Source organism: Heptranchias perlo, chromosome 8 (genome assembly GCF_035084215.1).
Source record: "Heptranchias perlo isolate sHepPer1 chromosome 8, sHepPer1.hap1, whole genome shotgun sequence".
Taxonomy (NCBI): domain Eukaryota; kingdom Metazoa; phylum Chordata; class Chondrichthyes; order Hexanchiformes; family Hexanchidae; genus Heptranchias; species Heptranchias perlo.
The window spans coordinates 27,745,068-27,768,066 of NC_090332.1; the positions used below are offsets into that span (position 1 = coordinate 27,745,068).

Here is a 22,999-nt window from a genome sequence, read left to right on the forward strand (position 1 = left end):
GAGCAGGTTATTGGTGAGTAAGTGCCGCTTGATAGCACTGTCGTCGACACCTTCTATCACTTTGCTGATGATTGAGAGTAGGCTGATGGGGCGGTAATTGGACGGATTGGATTTGTCCTTCTTTTTGTGAACAGGACATACCTGGGCAATTTTCCACATTGTCGGGTAGATGCCAGTGTTGTAGCTGTACTGGAACAGTTTGGCTAGAGGCGCGGCTAGTTCTGGAGCACAAGTCTTCAGCACTACAGCCGGGATGTTGTCGGAGCCCATAGCCTTTGCTGTATCCAGTACACTCAGCTGTTTCTTGATATTACGTGGAGTGAATCGAATTGGCTGAAGACTGGCTTCTGTGATGGTGGGGATATCGGGAGGAGGCCCAGATGGATCATCCACTCAGCACTTCTGGCTGAAGATGGTTGCAAACGCCATCTTTCAAAGAGCTGGAACAGGCATGATGAGCCGAATGGCGGCCTCCTGTGCTGTACCTACTATAATACTATATGTATTTCCTTTTTAAATTTCAAAGTATACTCTTTCATAAAATTTAAGGATACACACAGTTCACTGTAAATACACAATTACAATTCAAACAATACAATACAGATCATACACCCTCCAATCCTACCATTACAATTCAAAACACAGTACATATCCTGTGATGCATTCTGTACGATACAAAGTATTGCAGTGTATACCATGTACAGAACGCACTGCAGCAATTCGCCAAGGCTTCTTCGACAGCACCTCCCAAACCCACGACGTCTACCACCTAGAAGGACAAGAGTGGCAGGCACATGGGAACAACACCTGCACGTTCCCCTCCAAGTCACACACCATCCCGACTTGGAAATATATCGCCGTTCCTTCATCGTCGCTGGGTCAAAATCCTGGAATTCCCTACCTAACAGCACAGTGGGAGAACCCTCACCAAACGGACTGCAGCAGTTCAAGAAGGCGGCTCACCACCACCTTCTCGAGGGCAATTAGAGATGGGCAATTAATGCTGTCCTTGCCAGCGATGCCCACATCCCATGAATGAATTAAAAAAAAAAGTGGCCTTACATGGTGGCCTTTCTCCATAGAAATTATGCGTAGGCCGCACCTCGCTTCATTGCGTCCCGCAGCACTCGGTCATGGACAGCTCCTTCAGCTGGAGACCAGCAGGTTTCGGGCGGACCAAAGGGCCTCCTTTACCAAGTTGATGGTCTTTCAGCAGCAGTTGCTATCTGTCTCGGTGTGCGTCCTGGGGAACAGCTTGTAGAGCACAGTGTCCTGTGTTACCGAGCTATTGGGGATGAACCGGGACAGATACCAACATATCTCTCCACAAGTCCTGCGCGCAGGGGCAGTCCATCAGAAGGTGGACGACAGTCTCGTCCCAGCTGCAGCCTCAAGGGCATCTCGCGGTGGCACTGAGATTCCGTGTGTGCAGGAAAGACTGTACTGGGAGGGCCCTTCTCACCACCATTCAAGCTATATCAAGTCGCTTCCAGCGACGAGACGTTCTATCAATATTTCTTTTTTAAAAAATTTCAAAATCTACTTTATTTCATAAAATGTAAAGATACCACAATTCCAAAGCAATACAATTTCAGAACACTACAACAAGGATCGTACACAATACGATTCCAATATTACAATTTAAAATACAGTACATATCTTATACATGCAGTACAATACAATTTTTAAATTTCAAAATAAACTTTATTCATAAAATTTGTAAAGGTACGTACAATGCAATTCAAGTCATGCTTCAAACAATACAACACAGGTCATACAATTTGCAATGGTACATACAGTACAATTCAACGGTTCTGGTACAATTAATAAAGTTACGCACCATACATTGTACATACAGTTCATGGCACCCTAGGGTGCCACATTGCATGTTGTTGCAGGTTACAGATACAGTCCATTGTGTTACAAATCAAGGTGGGATGGGGGGAGAGATAAAGTACTGCTACCAATTACTATGGTGCCAATTATACTGCAACATACACCTTTTGGATCCTACATTACTATGCCTTGTTCTTCTCAATCATGCTGTCTTTTTCAGCATGCTTGCTACATAATGGTAAAAAAGTGTATAAATTTCAAATTTTACAATAAACCATTACATGTATGAATACTTATTTTTGTACATGTTAATTTTCTTTTTTCTGATTTACATACATTTCGCCAGTTTCTGTCATTCTTTTTCTGATTGGCTATCTCAACAATGATTATTTGCTGCAATGTAGTTGTATAATACCAATCACGTTCTACTTTTAATAAAAAAAAATCTGAGGTAAAGCTGCCATGATAGTTTGACATATTAAATATGGAGATAGATACAAATTCAGTACCTCTTTGTTTTATTCCCAACTGGCAGCTGTTTCTACCAGCAAATTTTTTGGAGGGGGAAGGGGAGGGGAGCACTGCTGGAAGCCCATGTCATGTTTGGGTTTCCACTGAGTGAGCCAGCTTGAGGATTGTGTGAGGCAGCCAATGGGTGATTGAGATAAATGTCAAGACCTTGACCCGAGCAGACTTAAAGCAACGCTGCACTATTTATAAATAACAATAACTGGGATTGAATTTTGAGTGCTAATTTAATTTTGTGTTCTGTTGGTTTCATAAAACAGCAAAATTGGAGTGTTTTATGTCAGAGACACTTGATTAAATTACTTCCTTGTAACTTAATGCAACCTTCCTTAAGTCCACTAGTCATTAATTTTCCCAGACTGTGAACAGAACTTGTATTTATTTTATCAAGCTCAATTACAGTATGAAATAAAGCCAACATTTTGTAAAAAAAATTAAATTCAAGCATGTTACTTTTTTACCTGATGACAAGATAATACTTTCTCTTTGTTTTAGAAACGCTGGTATGAGACAGAGAATGAATATTTCCTGCTTTTATTCTGCTTGGCTCTTTGCAATCTGCGTTACACAAGTTTCAGTCTAGAGTACTGCTGGGACCGTGTTAGTCCTCAAAAGCACTGTATCTCCTTCTGTTGGCTGCTAGCTTATGTATTCTACTACCCTGTATTTCACAATGGACCCATCATATGCTTTGATGACTTCAGTAATCAGGTAAGTTAGTATATTCACATTTTTGCAATACAGAACATCTGCTTTAAAACATAAAGTTTTAGCTCATAGCACAGCATATTGTGTTCTGTTAAGCAGGATAAAATCCAGCAATGCTTTAAGTTAAGTTTACAGGGTCCATGTACATATTGTCTGAATAACATAGCCAGGTTTCAGTAATTACCTTGTACATAGTTATGTGGACAATTTAAAAAAACTTCGAAAGAGTTTTAAAAGCATTACAGATAGAACTTTTGATGCAGCATTGATTTCGTGCAATCATCCCCCCCCCCCCCCCACCCCAATATTGTTAATATGAATCTGATTTCTGTAACTTTCTTGCTAAATTTAAATGGTCATTCAGCTCATTTGCTGTTTCTGGGACCTTGCTTCATTCATATTGGCTGTTGCTTTACCTGCATGACAGCAGTTACTGGACTTGAAATGCTTTGAGAAAAGATAATACTATATTGGTGGAACTAAAGGGAATGTGGTGATGTGGGAATTCCTGCCACAGCTGAAGATACTGATGCTGCTTCTGCCATTTCAGACCTCTTCTTGGCTCTGTTTCGATTGTCTTTAATTTCATGTCTTTCTAGCCCTTTAAACAAATGCAGCCTTTTTAAATGCTGCAGCAAAACTTCATCTCACTCCCTCCCAGTGGTGGTGCGCCACTCAGGAACAGAAAAAACGCTGAAAACACGTCCTGCATATCAAATGAAGCCACATCCAGGAAAAATGCTGATGGTTTCTGGCGGTGACCCTGCCATGTTTCCGGTGAATGAAAGAAACGCCAGCCCCATATCTCTGTAACATGCTCTTCGCTATAATGTGTTCTTTGTGTTTGGCTGTCAAAGACACCATCATAGAGAGCATTCTCATATATGTTCAATTGGGACTGGAGTGAGGAAAATTTTGTATACTTCAATTTGAAAGATGGGAGAGAATCGGGTAAAGAAGTAGAGCTCAACGCCTAGGAGTGAGAGAGTATACTGAAAATAGACTATACTGAATACTAGATGGAGTTTGCTGCTAAAAAAAAGTCTTGAATTATTCAAGTGGATGGCTGACTTCAAAAGCACTGAATATTTGTAAAGTAGTGATCACTATTTGTAACTGTGTTTTGAAATACAACTAGTTTATATGCAAAAAAAACAGTTGCGGGAGAGGGGGGTTATGGTATTGGTGCTCGGCTTTGATTTGGCAGATGAACAAGAAACAGCAAGTGTTTTTGTGTTGTGAAGAAATCTGCAAAGCAAAACCACAAATTATCTAACATCTTTAAGTAAATGTGAAAGTAGGCTTTTCAATTGTAGAATCAAGCTATCAAATCAGTGGCACAATACCAGTTAGTAAGTCTAAAAGGCACACTACATGCTGACTTTGTTTTAGGACAAAGCAATTGGGGATTTATGAGACTGTTCTTTGAAGCTAGAATAAAAATCTTTGGTTATCACAGTTTTATAATGAATTTTGTCAGAATAAAGAAAAATGTGAGAAATTGCAAAGCACCTGTAAGGATTGATGAGCACTTTTCTATAAAATACATTGCACAACTGGTTTTCAAGTGTCAAAGGGTACACATCATGTTGATTGGGGAAAAAAGTTGATATCTGCAGTAAAAAATAATTGAGATGAATATGCACTTCTCTCTACTTTTATATGGATTCATTTGTTTTGTTTGTTTCTTTAAAAAAACAGATGCGAAGAGCAGAAACATTTGTTCCAAAAACAGACCTCTTTTGTTTGCTGCTGAGTGGATTGCGCATTTTCTTCTGGTGGTGGCTGACAGAGTCCATGCTTCACCTGATGTATATTCATGCAATTCAGCATCAAGAAACAATATTGGAATCTGCCTCCTACTGGACTTTAGGTTAGTACAATATCATTATCTCTTTTTAATGGAAAAGAGTAAGTAATTTTAATTTAGAGAAGATATTAACAGTGTTTTATATGACAGTAAATTTGGGAAACGTTTCTATGCTTTAACATGAGCGTATTACAGGTATCTGATGTTAGGAAGTGAATGCTTCCACTTTATTCTTATCTAGTTTGAAAGTTCTGTAAATCATCCTGCTGTAGGTGAGCACATGGTACGCAGGTAGGGTCATCATATAGTCAATGCAAAAGACTGAATGATTGAACTCAACATGTCTCTGTGAATATGTGATTCAGTTAGAGTCAGCTGGCATACATCCATTTTATTTCACTTCCTTCAAGGTTGTATGTCTTTGATATGGTGCTCACTAAAATGGCATGGCTGAGAACTGACAAAACTCAACCAATGGAGGTAATGCAATAGAACAAAGCCTGTGGATTTGAATTGAATCAGGGCCTTGGTTGGGAGTTTAGAGCTCCTACAGTTTAAGTTGATGAGCATTATAATAGAATTATTAGTACTGTCTGTTTTGCAGGGATCCTATAGTCTGATCATCATAAACATAGACAATGATACTAAATATGAATTCCTAAACTACAAGCACACATATAGATTTTTACAAATAGATAAGTGGGCTTCCAATAGTTAAGTAGGTAAAAGCAACAAATGCATGTAGCATCTAGTCACTCAGCCTAAAAAACTATGTTTGATTCCCAGTTCTCATTGAGTTAGCTGAGCTCATAAGGGCTGGTGATGATGGCAATCATCCCAACTGTAAAATGTATGTGATGGGCAGGGAGAACTGCTGCACAAAATCTACCTCTGAATTTCTCCACCACCAAGCAGAAGGATCTCTGCTCCTCTCACTGAGGAAGATTTCTCACATTTCCACTTCCTCAGTGAGCAGGAGCCTGCCTATACACCCTGCCCCCGCACCCACGCCCCCAACCTCTATAGTGAACAGCATTACTGCAGCTCTGTACTGAGCAAGGCACCCACCCTAATTCTCGATTGAAACACCTCGCTCTGCTGAGGGAAAATCACCCATCCTTCCTTCCCCATTACCCCCATCCCATACTCTCTCTCTCTCTCTCTCTCTCTCTCCTCTTCTTCACCTATACTGCCCTCCCATAACTGCTCACCCTCTTCCCTCATTCCCTTCCCCCTCTCTTTTCCACTCCTCCCCTCCTCTCTATTCCATCTCCTCTCCACAAGGGACATCAACTAGCGTATTACTAAATTTGGTATATATTGCCATATTCTATTGAAAAGTCTTAAGTAACCCTTTCCCTGTAATGCCTGTATGTAACAATTAATAGGACTGTCCAGTGTTTTGTGGTGGTCTCTGACTGCTGCAGTTTCATATTCTGACTACAGGGTAGCTCTGTAGAGCAGTTAGTTTCAACAATGACAAATTGCATTTATATAGTAACTTTAACATTGAAAAATGTTGCAAAATGCTTCACAGCAGTGTAATCAGACAAAAATGGATGCCGAGTCAAAGAAGTAGATATTAGGTAAGGTGATCAAAAGCTTGGTCAAAGAGGTGAATATTTTTAAGGTAATTATGAGTTTGTTCTTTTATTGCATAAAAGCACCAAAACAAGGTTAATCTTGAACTTATATTTTGACAGGAAAACAAAGTAGCTATATTCAAGGGGTTATTTGGGTCTACAACTGTAGCACATTAAATGCACAGCGGGATTTATTTATTTATGTAACTGTGGTATATGAGAGAAACATATTTATTTCTTTACTTGCAGTGGATTTACAAATATGAGTATAACTACACTCAACACAATATCTATGAACTGAGCCTGAACAGAGAAAGATAGATGAGCTTGGGGAAGAAATTCAACAACATAGCCCATTTTCATGTTTCTAACCACCTGAATGAACCATCTGAGTTGTTAACCCCAGCTCATCACCTAAACACAAGTGTATTTACTGCACATGTGAAATGATGTGTCGCATTTTTGTACGTGTAGGTTGTAATAAATATTGCTGTCAAATCCATCAAAGTGTCATTTACTGTCAGAATCAATGACTGACTATAGCAGCAGTGAAGTGGAGAGTTTATTTAGGTTTTTTTAAACTTGAAGTTATCTAACAGGGGACTTTGGTGCTAAAGTGAGCAAAGGTCAATAGGTTGGACAATGAGCATTTATAAATTTAATTAAATGAAAAATTGTTGAGTGGCTGGTTCAGTTCTGGAAATTCAATAATTTGATGATTACAAGTCCACTTCTTGAAAACAATAAATTGTCACTGCATAGGGAAACTGCAACTACAGCATTTCAGGACACTTGTTGATATTATTTGTGCTTATCAAGGTGAGGGATGTTAGTGCTGCGGAATCAAATTCTTACCATTTAAAGCATGTAATGTCAGCATCAAGCATATCTAGGACAGGTATAGCACAGTCAGGTGCAGAGTAAAGCTCCTTTCACCCTATCCTACTGTATCTGCATGTGGGAGTTGGTGGAAACTAGCGAGATCCCGAGCGACCACATCTGCAGTAAACGTCTGCAACTCGAGGAACTTCGGCTCAGAGTTGTTAAGCTGGAGTCTGAGCTGCAAACATTGCGATGTATCAGGGAGGGGGAGAGTTATCTGGACACTTTGATCCAGGAGGCAATCACACCCCTTAGGTTAAGTAGTAGTTTAGATTTGGTCAGTGATCAGGGTCAGGAAGATGTGACTGTGAGTCAGGTAGGTATGGGGAACCAGGATGTAGTGATGGAGGAGCCTCAGCCCTTGACCTTGTCCAACAGATACAAGGTACTTGCTACCTGTATGGATGAGAACAAGGACTGCAGGGAGGATGGGACTACTGACCACAGCACCGTGGTACAGGGGGTCATTCAAGTGGGGGGAGTAAAAGGAATGTAGTGGTAGGGGATAGTATAGTCAGGGGGATAGATACTGTTCTCTGCAGCTGCGAGGCACAGTCCCTAAGGCTGTGTTGCCTGCCCAGTGCCAGAGTTAAGGACATCTCCTCGCAGCTGGAAAAGAACTTGGAGCATGAGGGAGAGGATCCAGTTGTTGTGGTCCACGTAGGAACCAATGACATAGGTAGAACTAAGAATGAGGTTCTGCTGAGGAGTTTGGGGAGCTAGGGTCTAAATTAATAAGCAGAACCTCAAAGGTGATAATCTCTAGATTACTACTTGAGCCACGCGCAAATTGGCATAGGATCAAGCAGATCAGAGAGTTAAATGTGTGGCTCAGAGTGGTGTGGGAGACAAGGGTTTTGATTCATGGGGCACTGGCACCAGTACCGGGGAAAGAGGGAGCTGTTCCGTTGGGATGGGCTCCACTTAAACCGGGCTGGGACCAGTGTTCTGGCGAATCGAATAACTAGGGCTGTAGATGGGGCTTTAAACTAAAAAGTGTTGGGGGGGGTGGGGGCAAGGGGTCAGGTGAGGAGAAATTTTAGAAATCTGAAGAGAAAAGTCAAGACAACAGAGCAGTGTAGCGATTTTGGGTAAAGATAAGCAGAGTATGACAGGAAGGGACAGGTAATAGTGCATCAGCGAATAAGGTCAAAGCAGGGAAAAATGGTAAAAAGTTAAAATTAAAGGCTCTTCATCTGAATGCATGAAGCATTTGTAACAAGATGGATGAATTAGTGTCACAAATAGAGATAAATGGGTTTGATCTAATAGCCATTACAGAGCCGTGGTTGGGAACTTAATATTTCACGGTACTTGAGGTTTCGAAAAGAAAGGACGAATGGAAAAGGGGTGGGGGGTAGCCCTGATAATAAAGGATGACATAAGGACAGTAGTGAGAAAGGACCTTGGCTCGGAAGATCAGGAAGTAGAATCCGTAGGGGTGGAGATAATAAATAATAAGGGGCAGAAAACACTGGTGGGAGTAGTTTATAAGCCCCATAACAGTAGCTATACCATTGAAATGTGTATTAAAGAAATAATAGGAGCTTGTAATGAAGGTAATGCAATAATCGTGGGGGACTTCCATCTTCTTGTAGACTGGACAAATCAATTTGGCAAAGGTAGTTTGGAGGACGAGTTCATGGAATGCATTCAAGACCGTTTCCTAGAACAATGCATCGTGGAGCCAACCAGGGCACAGGCTATTTTAGATCTTGTATTGTGTAATGAGACAGGGTTAATTAGTAATCTCACAGTAAGGGATCCTCTGTGGCAGAGAGATCATAATATGATAGAATTTCATATTGAGTTTGAGCATCTGAGACTAGTATTAAACTTAAATAAAGCCAATTACGTAGGTATGAGGGGCGAGTTAGCAAAGGTAGATTGGGAAAATAAGATAAAAGGTATGACAGTAGATAAGCAATGGCAAACATTTTAAAGAAATATGTCAAAATTCTCAACAAATATACATTCCATTGAGAAATAAAAACTCCACGGGCAAAGCGATCCATCCGTGGCTAAATAAAGAAGTTAAGGATGGTATTAGATTAAAAGAAGAGGCTTCTAATGTTGCAAAGAAGAGTAGTAATCCTGAGGAATGGGAGAGTTTTAGAAACCAGCAAAGGATGACCAAAAAATTGATAAAAAGGGAGAAAATAGAATGAGAGTAAACTAGCAAGAAATATAACAGGATTGTAAGAGCTTCTACAAGTATGTAAAAAGGAAGAGAGTAGCAAAAGTAAACATTGGTCCCTTCGAGGCTGAGACAGGAGAAATTATAATGGGGAATAAGGAAATGGCAGAGGTGTTAATCAAATATTTTCTATCTGTCTTCACAGTAGAAGACACACAAAGCATACCAGACATAGTGGGGGACCAAGGGTCTAATGAGAGTGAGGAACTTAAAACAATTAATATCAGTAGAGGAAAAAGTACTAGAGAAACTAATGGGACTAAAAGCCGACAAATCCCCTGGACCCGATGGCCTAGATCCTAGGGTTCTAAAAGAGGTGGCTGCAGAGATAGTGGATGCAGAGATAGTGGATGCATTGGTTGTGATCTTCCAAAATTCCCTAGAATCTAGAATGGTCCCAGTGGGTTGGAAGCTAGCAAATGTAACCCTGCTATTCAAGAAAGAAGGGAGAGAAAAAACAGGGAACTACAGGCCAGTTAGCCTGACATCAATCGTCGAGAAATGCTGGAATCCATTATTAAGAAAGTGGTAACAGGGCACTTAAATCATAATATGATTAGGCAGGGTCATCGTGGTTTTACGAGAGGGAAATCATGTTTGACAATTTTTTTTTGAGGATGTAACTAGCAGGGTAGATAAAGGGGAACCAGTGGATGTAGTATATTCGGATTTTCAACACACATTTGATAAGGTGCCACATAAAAGGTTGTTATGCAAGATAAAGGTTCATGGGGTTGGGAGTAATATGTTTGCATAGATAGAGGATTTTGTGTTGTAACCCATACCCACACTTGGAACTGCATTGAAACTCTGCAAACTCATTTCACATACAGCCAACCAGACTGAGACGGCTTTTATCCCATCAGATTGGGTTGTATTTAAATGCAGGTCCAGGGTAGTTAAAAGCTGAATGGACTTCAGAAACAAAACTTGAGAAGCTCCAAAATTTGCAGACCAAGATACACTACAAAGTTGGTTGTAGCTGACCATTCATATCTGGTATTGTGCGGCAGGACGAGCTGTGGGTGATGAGATCCCCATATGGAAACTGACTTGGGAATTGGAAGTACAATTTCAAAATTTGTGAACGACACCAAATTGGGGGGTACAGTTTATACTGAGGAGGACTATGACAAAGTACATGAAGACATTAATAAACTTGCAGAATTGGCATGTTTACAGTACTCCAAGTGTGGTCTAATCAAGGTTCTATACAAGTTTAACATAACTTCCCTGCTTTTCAATTCTATCCCTCTAGTAATGCACTCCAGTGCTTGGTTTGCTTTTTTTATGATGTGGAGATGCCGGTGATGGACTGGGGTTGACAATTGTAAACAATTTTACAACACCAAGTTATAGTCCAGCAATTTTATTTTAAATTCACCTGAGGAAGGAGGAAGTCTCCGAAAGCTTGTGAATTTAAAATAAAATTGCTGGACTATAACTTGGTGTAAAATTGTTTACAATTGCTTTTTTTATGGCCTTATTAACCTGCGTTGCTACTTTTAGTGATTTGTGTATCATTTTGGATACATAAATCAGATACATTTTGGTAGGAAGAATAAGGAGGCACATACTCCTTGGAAAATAAGAGTCTAAATGGGATAGAGGAGCAGACTATGAACAGTTCTGGTCTCCATATTATAAAAAGGATATAGAGGCACTGGAGAAGGTGCAACAAAGATTTACTAGGATGATACCAGGGCTGAGAGGTTATACCTATCAGAAAAGATTGTATAGGCTGGAGCTCTTTTCTGTAGAAAAGAGAAGACTGAGGGGTGACCTGATAAAGGTCTTTAAGATTATGAAAGGGTTTAATAGGGTAGACGTAGAGAAGATGTTTCCACTTGCAGAGGAGACCAGAACTAAGGGCCATAAATATAAGATAGTCACTAATAAATCCAATAAAGAATTCAGGAGAAGCTTCTTTACCAAGAGAATGATTAGAATGTGACACTCACTACCACAAGGAGTAGTTGAGGCGATTAGCATTGATGCATTTAATGGGAAGCTAGATAAACACTTGAGGGAGACAGGAATAGAAGGATATGCTGATAGGGTTAGATGAAGTATGGAGGGAGGAGGCTCGTGTGGAGCATAAACATCGGCATGGACCTTTTGGGCCGAATGGCCTGTTTCTGTGCTGTACATTCTATGTAATGAGACCTCAGCATTAGTTTCTTTAATTTTTTTTTCTACTGGTCATCAAAATGGTAACAAGAAGACAGGATAAATTACAAAAAGAAATGAAGGGAAGGTTTAAAAAAAAGTCTTTGCACACAAGGTGGTTAGAATGTGAAATTCTCTGTTTTGTGATCGAGTCCATAAGTACTCTTAAAAGTGAATTGGATAATTATTTGAAAAAATGGAATATTGAAGGATACAGGGAATGAGCAGAAGAACAGCATGAGGCCTAATGGGTTAAATGACCTGTTTCTGTGTTGTAACATTCTATGGTTCTATGAATTTGTGAGGGGGGGGGGGTGGGATTTGAGTAATAACAAAGGTGAGGTTAACTGAAATTGGTGGAAGGAATGGAAGAAGCATATCAGTTTTGGCAGTAGAGATGTGGGGGCTGGGGTGGGGTGGGGGGAGAATAATCCCAGTTTGAATTGGGTTGTAGTGGAAGAGGAATTTCAGGTTGAATGTTGAAGAGTGCCCATATAAACTGGGAGAGTTAGAGCAGTGTCTTTGTGAAAGTGTGGGATGTTTATTGAGGTTCAGTGTGTCTGTGAACTGGGTGTGGAGGGGGTGGTGCGTGGCAGAGTAACACAAGTAAATTTTGTGGAAGTGATGGTCTAGTTGGTCTATTGAAAATCTAGTTTTTGTTTGGTTTTCCAGTTATGAAGTATAAAAGTGCTAATGTTAACCAGAATGTTCAATTTTTAATGTAGAAATTCAAAATTTTCCAATGGAGATGCCCTTTGAACTTTCAGAAATGCACAACCAAAATTATATTTTCAACGTTGCATTTCCCTCTTCAGGCTTTCAGATACTTATGTTTTTTTTCTCCAAAATGAGTGAAGAAATGTTGGGCATACTTATACTTTCAGTTACAAAACTTGTAATCAGGGTCATTCTTGAGTTGCCAGCTTTTTGGGGCGTATGCCAGCTTTTTTTGAAACTATTGGTCAGCTTTTGCTAACTTTCTAATTTGGCAGGTAAGCTTCCCGTTGACCAGTATCTGATCAAAGCTTTTCTGCAAGAGATTTTGAAGCAGATTGTAAGCTTGCATCTATTTTTGGAGCATATGTGCCTTTTTTAATATTTGTTTCTTTACTTTAAAATACAAGTCACAATTTGCAGCTGAATCATCACAATGTCAATAGCCCTACATCAGTTTTTATGTCACGTTCAACATTTGTGAATTGAGTAATGAGAAAATGCATAAGATTTGCAATTAAATTATTTTTAATATAAATCTAATGGTGAAAATGTTGGTCAGGAAGTTTAGAATGCTGCGAAACTACATACAGGAAGTTGCTCCTAGTTAAAAATTGCTTCCTTCTCAAAAATGTATTTTAATTCTTCAAGTAAGGTGAGACCAGGTGGCAGACTAATAAAATAACTTTTGATATGCTACTTTTCAGTTTAGTTTCCATCTAATGATAGGCAACCAGAAATCCTGAACAATAGAACAGATTGATCACTTCACACACTGAACTTGGATAGCGAAATGTAAAGAAGATAGAACAAAGGGTTGCAACGAAAATTAACTGTTGCATAGACAATCATGGCGAAGTTCTGAAGTTGCAGTGCTGCAAACTTACCTTGGTTATATGATTAATCTGGTCAGTGATGACTTAACAGCTGTGAAATCTTATGAATGTTGACAGAAAATCTTTTTGAGGTGATTACTTACAATAGTGAGAGAATTACACACGGGTAGGTTGGAGAAACATTTGGAGCACACACAGTTAACTCTGAGAAAGATGAAAGATTTCCACAATTTTAATGCTGAAAGTCACAGTACTGCACATATCTTAATCTAAATTTTGTGTTGAAAGGCAAAGTAGGGGCTATCCATTGAACCCACCTATAATATTTTTAAGGTCAGGCTACAAAGTTGGAATTTATGCAAAACTAAAGAAAGGTATCTATAACGTTGGTAATATTTTACAAGACAATGTACAGAAATATGTGTTCGTAGGAATATTATTGTTGTAGTGCTAGCTATTAGGGGAATTAGGGGTTACGGGGAGCGGGCAGGAAATTGGACATGAATTTAGATTTGAGGTTAGGATCAGATCAGCCATGATCTTATTGAATGGCGGAGCAGGCTCGAGGGGCCGATTGGCCCACTCCTGCTCCTATTTCTTATGTTCTTATGTTCTTATCATAGTTGCAATAAAAATCCAAATTAAAATTAGCAAGTGCATACTTTTTCTTTTTTGTTAGTTTACACCATTTATGTAGCTAGTCATTTTAGCCTAATCAAACATTTCAATACAATTATTGCAATTTCATTCTAGAATAAATGTTTAAGTTTGACTGGTACAAATAATCACAAATAATTTTGGTTTGAGTTTTATAGGTTTAACTTTCATTTGCAAGTTCCTTATACATTTGTTCGGATTAGCTTGTTCAGATCATTTTTCTTTCCCATCCTACATCAAATTGGAAAATATTTAGTATAGGACATTTCACAAAGCAATGCATTTCAGAGTTGTGGGGTTACGTTTGGAGATATAAGAAGGTGGATTGAGAATTAGATAAAAAGAAAAATTCTAGGATATTTGAATATCCACAGTAGCTCTTGTAAAGTGAAACTGAGCATATAGCTATCTAAATGGTAATGAAACTGACAAGACAAGCTGCACAATACGGTGTTGCATCTAGCAATATCATCATAAGAAAACATTTTTCTTACTTTGCGGATTAGTATTGAGTTTAAAAATCAACATTTGGTGAATAAAAGATCCTTACTTCAGGAAAATAATCGAATCCAAATGGAACAATATTTTTTGAAGAGAGGAGATTGGAACTAAAGCAGCAGTATTTTTCTAATATTGAAAAATCTAATATAAGATTCATTTTTATGCATGGCTTTATGATTTCTAAATATAGCGCTATGCTGTGTTGAATGCTGACAACTGAGCGGGAAACTGCTGTAAAGTTTAAAAGTTGAAGATGAGTATAGCCTGTGGAATAGAGAGCATGCAATTTTCACTTATCAGATTATACATTGGCAAAATTTGTTATGTAAAAACTATTTGCCCTTTATTTACACTTTTGTTACAAAAATGATTTAAATAAAACTGTTCTAACCTTAGTCATATATGTAAAAAGTGTTGGCTCAGGCTAACTTCATTGTGAAATAGTAAGACTTGGGTTTGTGACTACAATCTTTGACACGATATGTTGCCAAGAATAGCATGTTGTAGGTGAAGAAAAGAAAGAAAGACTTGCATTTATATAGCACCTTTCATGACCTCAATTTTAACTGTGGCCTGAGTGGGGAAGACATTATGGCATTCCTGCCAAGTGAAGGCAGCGGAAAGATGATTTGGGATCAGAAGAGACCCAAACAAGTAAGTGTTTTTACTTTCCTTGTGGGGCCAGGAGGAGCAGGAGTGTTCCTCCAGACCCAACAAGCAAGGTAGCTTAATTATTCATGTGTCTTTGTCTCACCAGGTGCTTTCTTGGTCCATTTTTAAAAAGATTGCATTGCCACATGCAAAATTCGTGAATATCCAATTCAGTTCACCAGGGTACTGTTGTATAGTTAGTTATTGGAAAGTGAATAGTTAAAATGCAAATCATTTAACATATACCTTTGTCTCCTAGGTGGCCTAGGTTTTGCTCATGCACTGTTTTTCTATATGAAATACCTGCTGCTTTATGGCATTCCATCAATTATCATGTGTCTGGATGGTATTGAACCACCAAGATTACCAAGATGTACCAGCAGCTTGTACAGTTTTACAGGAACGTGGCGGTAAGTTGCACAGACTTCTTTCTTTAAAGTAAAGGTTTAGAGCAAAATGGGATGCTTGCAGGTGCAATTGTACAGGCTTCTGCTTTATTCACTTTATTGTGGTTTCCATTATTTCCTTTGTAGATTTTGGCTCGAGACATTTCACAAGGTTTATTCACAAGTTATAAATGCAAGTTCGTTCATTCATTCATTCATTCATTCATCCAAGGTTGGGTTATTAGAGCAATGCCTTGTTTATTCCTACTCTCTCTTCTGTCCGTCAACCAATCCTCAATCCATGCTAATATACTGCCGCCAATCCCATGAGCCCTAATCTTATGTAACAACCTCTTGTGTGGCACTTTATTGAATGCCTGTTGAAAATCCAAATATACTACATCCATTAGTTCCCCCTTATCCACCCTGCTAGTTACACCCTCAAAAAACTCTAATAGATTCATCAAACACGATTTCCCTTTCATAAAACAGTGTTGACTCTGCCTACATATTTTGACTTTCTAAATGCCCTGTTACCACGTTCCTAATAGATTTTAGCAATTTCTCTACTACTGATGTCAGGCCAACTGGCCTATCATTCCCTGTTTTCTCTCTTCCCTTCTATCTTGAATGACTTGATTCACTCGCTCACCTGACGAAGGGGATACTCTCCGAAAGCTTGTGATTTTAAAATAAAATTGTTGGACTATAACCTGGCGTTGTAAGATTCCTTACACCTATCTTGAATAGCAGTGTTACATTTGCTACCTTCCAATCAACAGGGACCGTTCTAGAATCTAGGGAAATTCTGGACGATCAAAACCAATGCATCCACTATTTCTGCAGCCACCTCTTTTATAACCCAAGGATGTAGGCCATCAGGTCTAGGGGATTTGTCAGCTTTTAGTCCCATTAATTTCTCCAGTACTTTTTTTTATTAATATTAATTACTTGAAGTTCCTCATTCCCATTAGACCCTTGGTTCTCCACTATTTCCAGTATGTTTTTTGTGTCTTCTATTGTGAAGACAGATACAAAATATTTGTTTAATGTCTCTGCCATTTCCTTCTTCCCCATTATAAGTTCTCCTGTCTCAGCCTCTAAGGGACCTGCGATTATTTTCACTAATCTCTTCCTTTTTGCCTACTTGTAGACGGCTCTTTCAATCTGTTTTTATATTTCTTGCTAGTTTACTCTCATATTCTATTTTCTGCCTCTTTATCAATTTCTTGTTTATCGTTTGCTGATTTCTAAAACCCTCCCAATCCTCAGGCTTACTACTTTTTTTGGCAACATTGTAAACCTCTTCATTTAATCTAATACTATCCTTAACTTCTCTAGTTAGCCACAGTTGGACCACACTTCCTGTGGAGTTTTTATTCCTCAAGGGAATTTATATTTGTTGAGAATTATGAATTATTTCTTTAAATGTGAGCTATTGCTTATCTACCGTCATATCTTTTAGTCTAATTTCCCAATCTATCTTAGCCAACTTGCCCTCATACCTACGCAATTGGCTTTCTTTAAATTTAAGACCCTAGTTTTGGATTTAATTAAATCATTCTCAAACTCAATATGAAATTCTATCATATTATGATCACTCATCCCCAGAGGATCCTTTACTATAAGATTACTAACTAGCTCTGTCTCATTACACAATACTAGATCTAAAATAGCCTGTTTCCTAGTTGGTTCCTCAGCATATTGTTCTAGAAAATTGTCACGAATGCATCCCATGAACTCGTCCTCCAAACTACTTTTGCCAATTTGGTTTGCCCAGTCTATATGAAGATTATAGTTCCCCATGATTATTGTATTACCCATGTTACATGATCCTCTAATTTCCTGATTTATACTCTATCCAACACTAACTACTATAGCCCTATAACGCTAAAGTGCAGTGCCTATAACATCAAGATGTATGTTTACTTGTAGAAGCCTGCTGAATTTATATTTTCAATTCAGATATTTATGGGCTCATAGGTACTCATATGAAATAGTTAAAATATGTATTAAACTTGTGGCTGTTATAAAGAAGCCAGTTAGTAACACATTAGTTTTAGGTGGCCTGTGGACTCCTTTGATCTTGCCCATGAAACTCCTACCCTTTTCTGTCAGCTTGTTTGTGTGCTTTATCAGCTTTGACTGCCACACGCAATCCACAATGCAGAGGGTGGATAGGTGACCAGCTCCCAGACTCTACCTGTACCGCTCTGTAAAGCGGCATGACTAAGATTAAGAACTTAGGATGCGGGGGATCACTGGCTCAAACTGTCCCATTTCAGCCATGCTATAACGCAGTGCCTTTTAAATCACCCATCATTTATTTTCCTTTGCAACTGCTCTATAATGTAATGACACTTTTTAATATATAGTGAACTGCTACACCCAGATTGTTATGCTCTTCATTTTGCAGTTATTTTTCCATTATATCAGTATATGCACATATTGCTATATGAAGCTTTTTATTTAAAAAAATCTCTATCCTGTAATGTAAACAGGAGCAATGGTTAGTGAACAAAAGGCTGTGATTAAAGATTCATTACCAGAGAATGAAATTTTAATTTCCATTATTTTCTCTTTATCATAATTACTTCAATTTAAGCTGGTAGTTCAGTTTTTTTTAAAAAAAAGTAGAGATCTCTCAGGAAGCCAACTATTTATACAATATGTATTTACCAATAAACCACTTCCATATTTATTAAAAAATATTTAATATATTTAGTGGGTTCCTCTGGTATTCAGTGTATCTTCCTTTTCTCCTTTTCATAATTGTTTTCCTTTTCACCAATTTTCTTCTCTCCTTTCCTTATCATTTTATTGCATGATGGGCTATGGCTTGGATGGTACCTCACCTAAGTGGCCATTATTCATATGTATGAGTCTGGACAGTGAGTGTTGGCAGTTTCTTTGACTATAGGGGAAGGGGCTGGTATCACAGCTGAACTTGATACTACCTTCATTTGAAGTATACATAGCATACTTTCCAGCAGGAAATGCTGGATAACGTTCAGGAGTTGGAAGCCTGTCTGACAATTTTTCTCCTCTCTAACCCAGAGGCAACACAAAGGGGGCCAAGATCCATCTAAATGGATTTTCATCCTCTTTTTCTGACCTTTTGCATCTGGGAAATGGGCATTCTGGGAAGGGGGGAGGAGAGGGGCAAAGGAAAATTTTCCCATAATCTATGGATTTGCTTATATAACCCAATATTTTAACTGCTCGCTCTATATGATGATGTCCCTTTCAACATCTAGTCAAATATTACATCTAGTCAAATCACTTTATTTGATATACTCATCATTTTGAAAGCCTTTTGCCATTTTGGTACCAGTATTTATAATCCTGTATTTCTCAGTTGTTACTACTATTTTTGACTTATTTTCCCAGTGCTTAGGTTGCTCCAGATCTCCTTGAATTTAATTTCTTTCCTGGTTATCTACTTATCCTGCCTTTTTGTTTTTTAGACATTTCAGTTTTCTGTTCTCTTGAAAGGGGGTGACTTTTCTTGGGGTACATTTCTATAGGCACCTGAGCCCCTCACATCTGTTGCAGAAGTGACCTTTCATCATCTGAGAGCCTCATTAGTGACTGTCAGCAGGCTATTTGACCATTGAGGCTATCATAACTGAGTTTGATTTGTATATAATAATTTGTATGCTTGATAAAATAATTGCTAAACTTCATAAGTAACCTATCTTCAGATTCTCTTTCAAAAATTGGTATGAAGTGAACTAACAATTATTCTTTCATCCACCCGTGAGCATGAATTTGTGGTTGGTGTAACGCATCAAATTTTTAATTGAAAAAATATTAAGTGATCTCCTCTCATTAGTCTGTAGGTTCTTTTGACATCACCTGACATCCAAACATGTGCTCTTCCCAGCAGAGGACACTGGAAAGCAATGAGGAGCAGGAACCTGGCTGAGGCCAATTGCATATCCCCAAATATCACATGTGCTGACACAGCCAACTCAGGACAGACCAGGCAATGAACCTGAGACCTTCCTAGTTATTATAGCTATAGTTCATTGCACATTTACCTATTAAGCCATTAGGAGATTTACCCTCAATTTCTGTGCTGGGGTGATGTAAATTGATGGGGAGATGATTGCTTACAAGTGACAGTCATGACAACAGTCTGTATACGGGAATTGTTTTGTTGTCTTAGGCTGATGAATATTGCATGTATTGTGTTCTGCATTCTTTGAGTTTTCTCTCTTTCTTGGCTAGAAGGTAAGTGTTGCTTCTAAATTACAAGTATCTTGCTACATTATACATAATTACACAATATCACGGAAATTTCATTTATTCTTTTTCACACCAGTAACTCATTTCAACAGCAAAATAAATGTGGGTTTTTATTTTGATATTTATATAAAGCACATTAACTCGTACTTCTCTTTACGCGTGATGACTGGGTCGAGAAATCTGAGTGAATGGGAAACGATTTGGTGAATGAATATATGTGCTTGGATTGAATACGCATTTAATCCAGACTTCAATTATATTGCATTGTTGTTCCCCGTGCAGTAAGAAGCATAAGTCATGTTCTAACACAGTTTTCTGACCTCAATAATTTGTATGCTTGATAAAATAATTGCTAAACTTCATAAGTAACCTATCTTCAGATTCTCTTTCAAAAATTGGTATGAAGTGAACTAACAATTATTCTTTCATCCACCCGTAAGCATGAATTTGTGGTTGGTGTAACTCATCAAATTTTTAATTGAAAAAATATTAAGTGATCTCCTCTCATTAGTCTGTAGGTTCTTTTGACAAATGGTGTTGTTGGGATGTTGTCTATGACCTGGATAGAAACCAAGTCAGCAGTTCAGCCCATAAAGCTCATTGTTTCGTTTCATTTTAGGTCCACATGCTCAGACTACTTTTATCTCCCTTCTGGTTTGGTATCAAACTTGTCTGTTCATTTAATTGTCAAAATAGACAAGATTATGATACATTTTAATAAATTGAACACTTTTTAAGCTTGGCAGAAAGTCAATATTGTTTTACATATTACCATAATTACAGTATACTTTTACATAGTAATGATTCTGAAAGTTACACTGTAATGATTCTACTAAGTGATGATTCTGAAAGTTACACTGTCCTTTACCTGAGTTTCAACATAATTCAATAGTGATGAAAAGCCACAGCCTGAACTTATTGCACATAGCAAACAACTGTATATATTGGACATAATCCTGAGGACTAGTGTGATATTTGTACTCTGGCACTAAGATCGGGGACGTATTTATGACGTGATAGCAAATCATGGTTATGGAGAAATGGGACTTTAGAAAAGATTCCACTTACTACCAAGGCCACTGATTTTACTGTTTTCAGGGGGGGAAAAGGACAGAATTGTGAAATTTGAACAGAAAAACACTGATAAAAATTCACATAAAAAGATGGAATTTGATTAATTCAGTCACTAAAAAAAACAATGATCCTAACCAAGTGGTTGTAATCACAGAATGCAGGATCACTATTATAAATGCAAATAGTTGTTGGGAGCATATGTGTGCCTATCTTATGTTGAACTTTCTATGATTTGTGAGCAACATGTGGTAATGACAAATTGTGAAAGTAGTTTTTTTTTATTGATGGTAGTGAAGACATTGTTTAAAAGGACAACTAGTGGATTGGTGAAATCAGATTGGTCGAATTTAACTTATTCTCAACAATCATTCCCTGTTATGCTTTCTTTCAAAAGGAGTCAATTAGAAAGATATCTGGTTTTATCAACAATGAGAGTTTAATCATTTCAGTGTGTAGAGTAACAAAAATGACAGAATAAACGATTTTCCACTTATGAGAATCCAATCCAAAATGTAAGACAATTGTTAGAGTGTGAATAGAACAGTGAAATATCTGTAGTTGGGAACTTGAAGATCATATTCTATTCTAGATTTATTTTAACTAAAACTCTTACATTTCCCTCTTCTTTAGGGAGTTTGATGTTGGACTACACCGCTGGCTGGTAAGGTAAAGTACAGTATTTTTTAAATTTGTTTTTTCCAAGCTGGCAAACTATGTTTCTGTAACTTCACTTTGCTCTCGGTGGATGCAGAGAACTGTAGATTCCCTGGATCAGTCATTTTATTACAATTTCAGCTTACACATTGTGATGTTGAAACAAACCCTAATATCACATTAATAAATTAACTCAAATTACAATTTTCAATCAGTTGCTTGCTAAGCCCATCAGAACCCTAAGTGCTGGATGAAATTTTTTAGTCTGACAAAGCTGGCAATGGATTTCTTTTGTTTTAAAAACAAAATGATGTACAATAAACAAAATGATTATTTGAATGAAATGCATTGTTGATGACTCTCCTAAATATATTTCCAGTGATCCTGTGGATAGGTTTTGATACGACCATTTATTTTTCAAATTGCAAACCTTGCTTGCCAAGAAGCTTTCCCAGAATTATGCCTTTGGGACAGGTCAGTGACCATAGTTCACACTACATTTCACAAGGATTAAATTCCATAGGTTTACACTGTCCTGTTATGACACTATGGCCCCGATATTACCAGGGAGGCGGGATGGCAGCAGGGGGGCGACTGGGCGCATGGGTAACCCGCCCAGTAAAATCCGTTCGTTCCCCACGTGATCGGGGATAAATTGGAGCCACTTAACGTGGCTTCTGGGTTTCCCGTCGTAAACCTGCGCAGCAGGCGGACTGTGCACCTGCATCACAGGCTGTCAGCTGGAGGAGCCCTTTTTAAAGGGGCAGTCCTCCAATGCTGCTTCAGGAGCAAACACCCAAAATTACAGAATGGGGAAAGGCTGCTCCCTGGTTTAGTGATGCCTCACTCCAGGTGCTACTGTATGGGGTGAGGAGGAGGAGGGATATATTCTACCCGGCGGACGGGAGGAAATGGCCTGCCTCTGCCACCAAGAAGGCCTGTCTTGAGGTGGCAGAGGGGGTCACCAGCAGCTGCGACGTCTTCTGCACCTGGATACAGTGCAGGAAGCGCTTCAATGACCTAACTAGGTCAGCCAAAGTGAGTACACTTACTCAACCTCCTACATTCTGTCTTCCACATCACCGCCCCCACCCCACAACTCATTCTGCACTGCCAACACTACTCTATCACATCACTCCTCACACCCACTCTAACCTCATCCTCAACTTACCTGCACTTACTCACCACTTCCTCACCTCCCCAGTACTTATCCCACCACTACCACTCAACCCAATCCTCATACAGTGTCATGGCTCTGTCTCATACCCACCCTCTGTTGCATCTCTTTCACGGTCAGCCTCACCCAAACCAATGCATTCATCGATTGGCCACGTCACCATCACTCACTCACGCGTTTCTACTTTCTCCCCTTATAGAACTATGAGAGCCCAGAATGCATGGGAAAGGATGAAGACCGGAGGGGGGCCGCAACATCAGGTCGTCCTCACGGACGCGGAGCAGGAGGCTCTTGAATTGAGCCGCACCCTCGAGTGCCTGTCCGTCGGGACGCCCGACAAACGGCTGGTGACAGAACTTTAACATTCAGCGCACACAATAGCATT

General features: G+C 38.8%; 1 protein-coding gene across 4 annotated transcripts in view; it reads left to right on the forward strand.

Moving 5' to 3' along the window:
- The window catches only part of hhat (hedgehog acyltransferase), a 207,506-nt gene that overhangs the window by 25,337 nt on the left and 159,170 nt on the right, over positions 1–22,999 (forward strand). For 3 of the 4 annotated variants that reach the window (XM_067988856.1, XM_067988858.1, XM_067988857.1), the window contains exons 6-9: positions 2,860–3,075; positions 4,774–4,945; positions 15,332–15,482; positions 21,414–21,449. In XM_067988856.1, the coding sequence (XP_067844957.1) occupies positions 2,860–3,075; positions 4,774–4,945; positions 15,332–15,482; positions 21,414–21,449 (575 nt within the window). Of the gene's footprint in view, positions 1–2,859; positions 3,076–4,773; positions 4,946–15,331; positions 15,483–21,413; positions 21,450–22,813; positions 22,962–22,999 lie in introns of all 4 variants that reach the window. The other variant, XM_067988859.1, reaches the window with a different exon arrangement.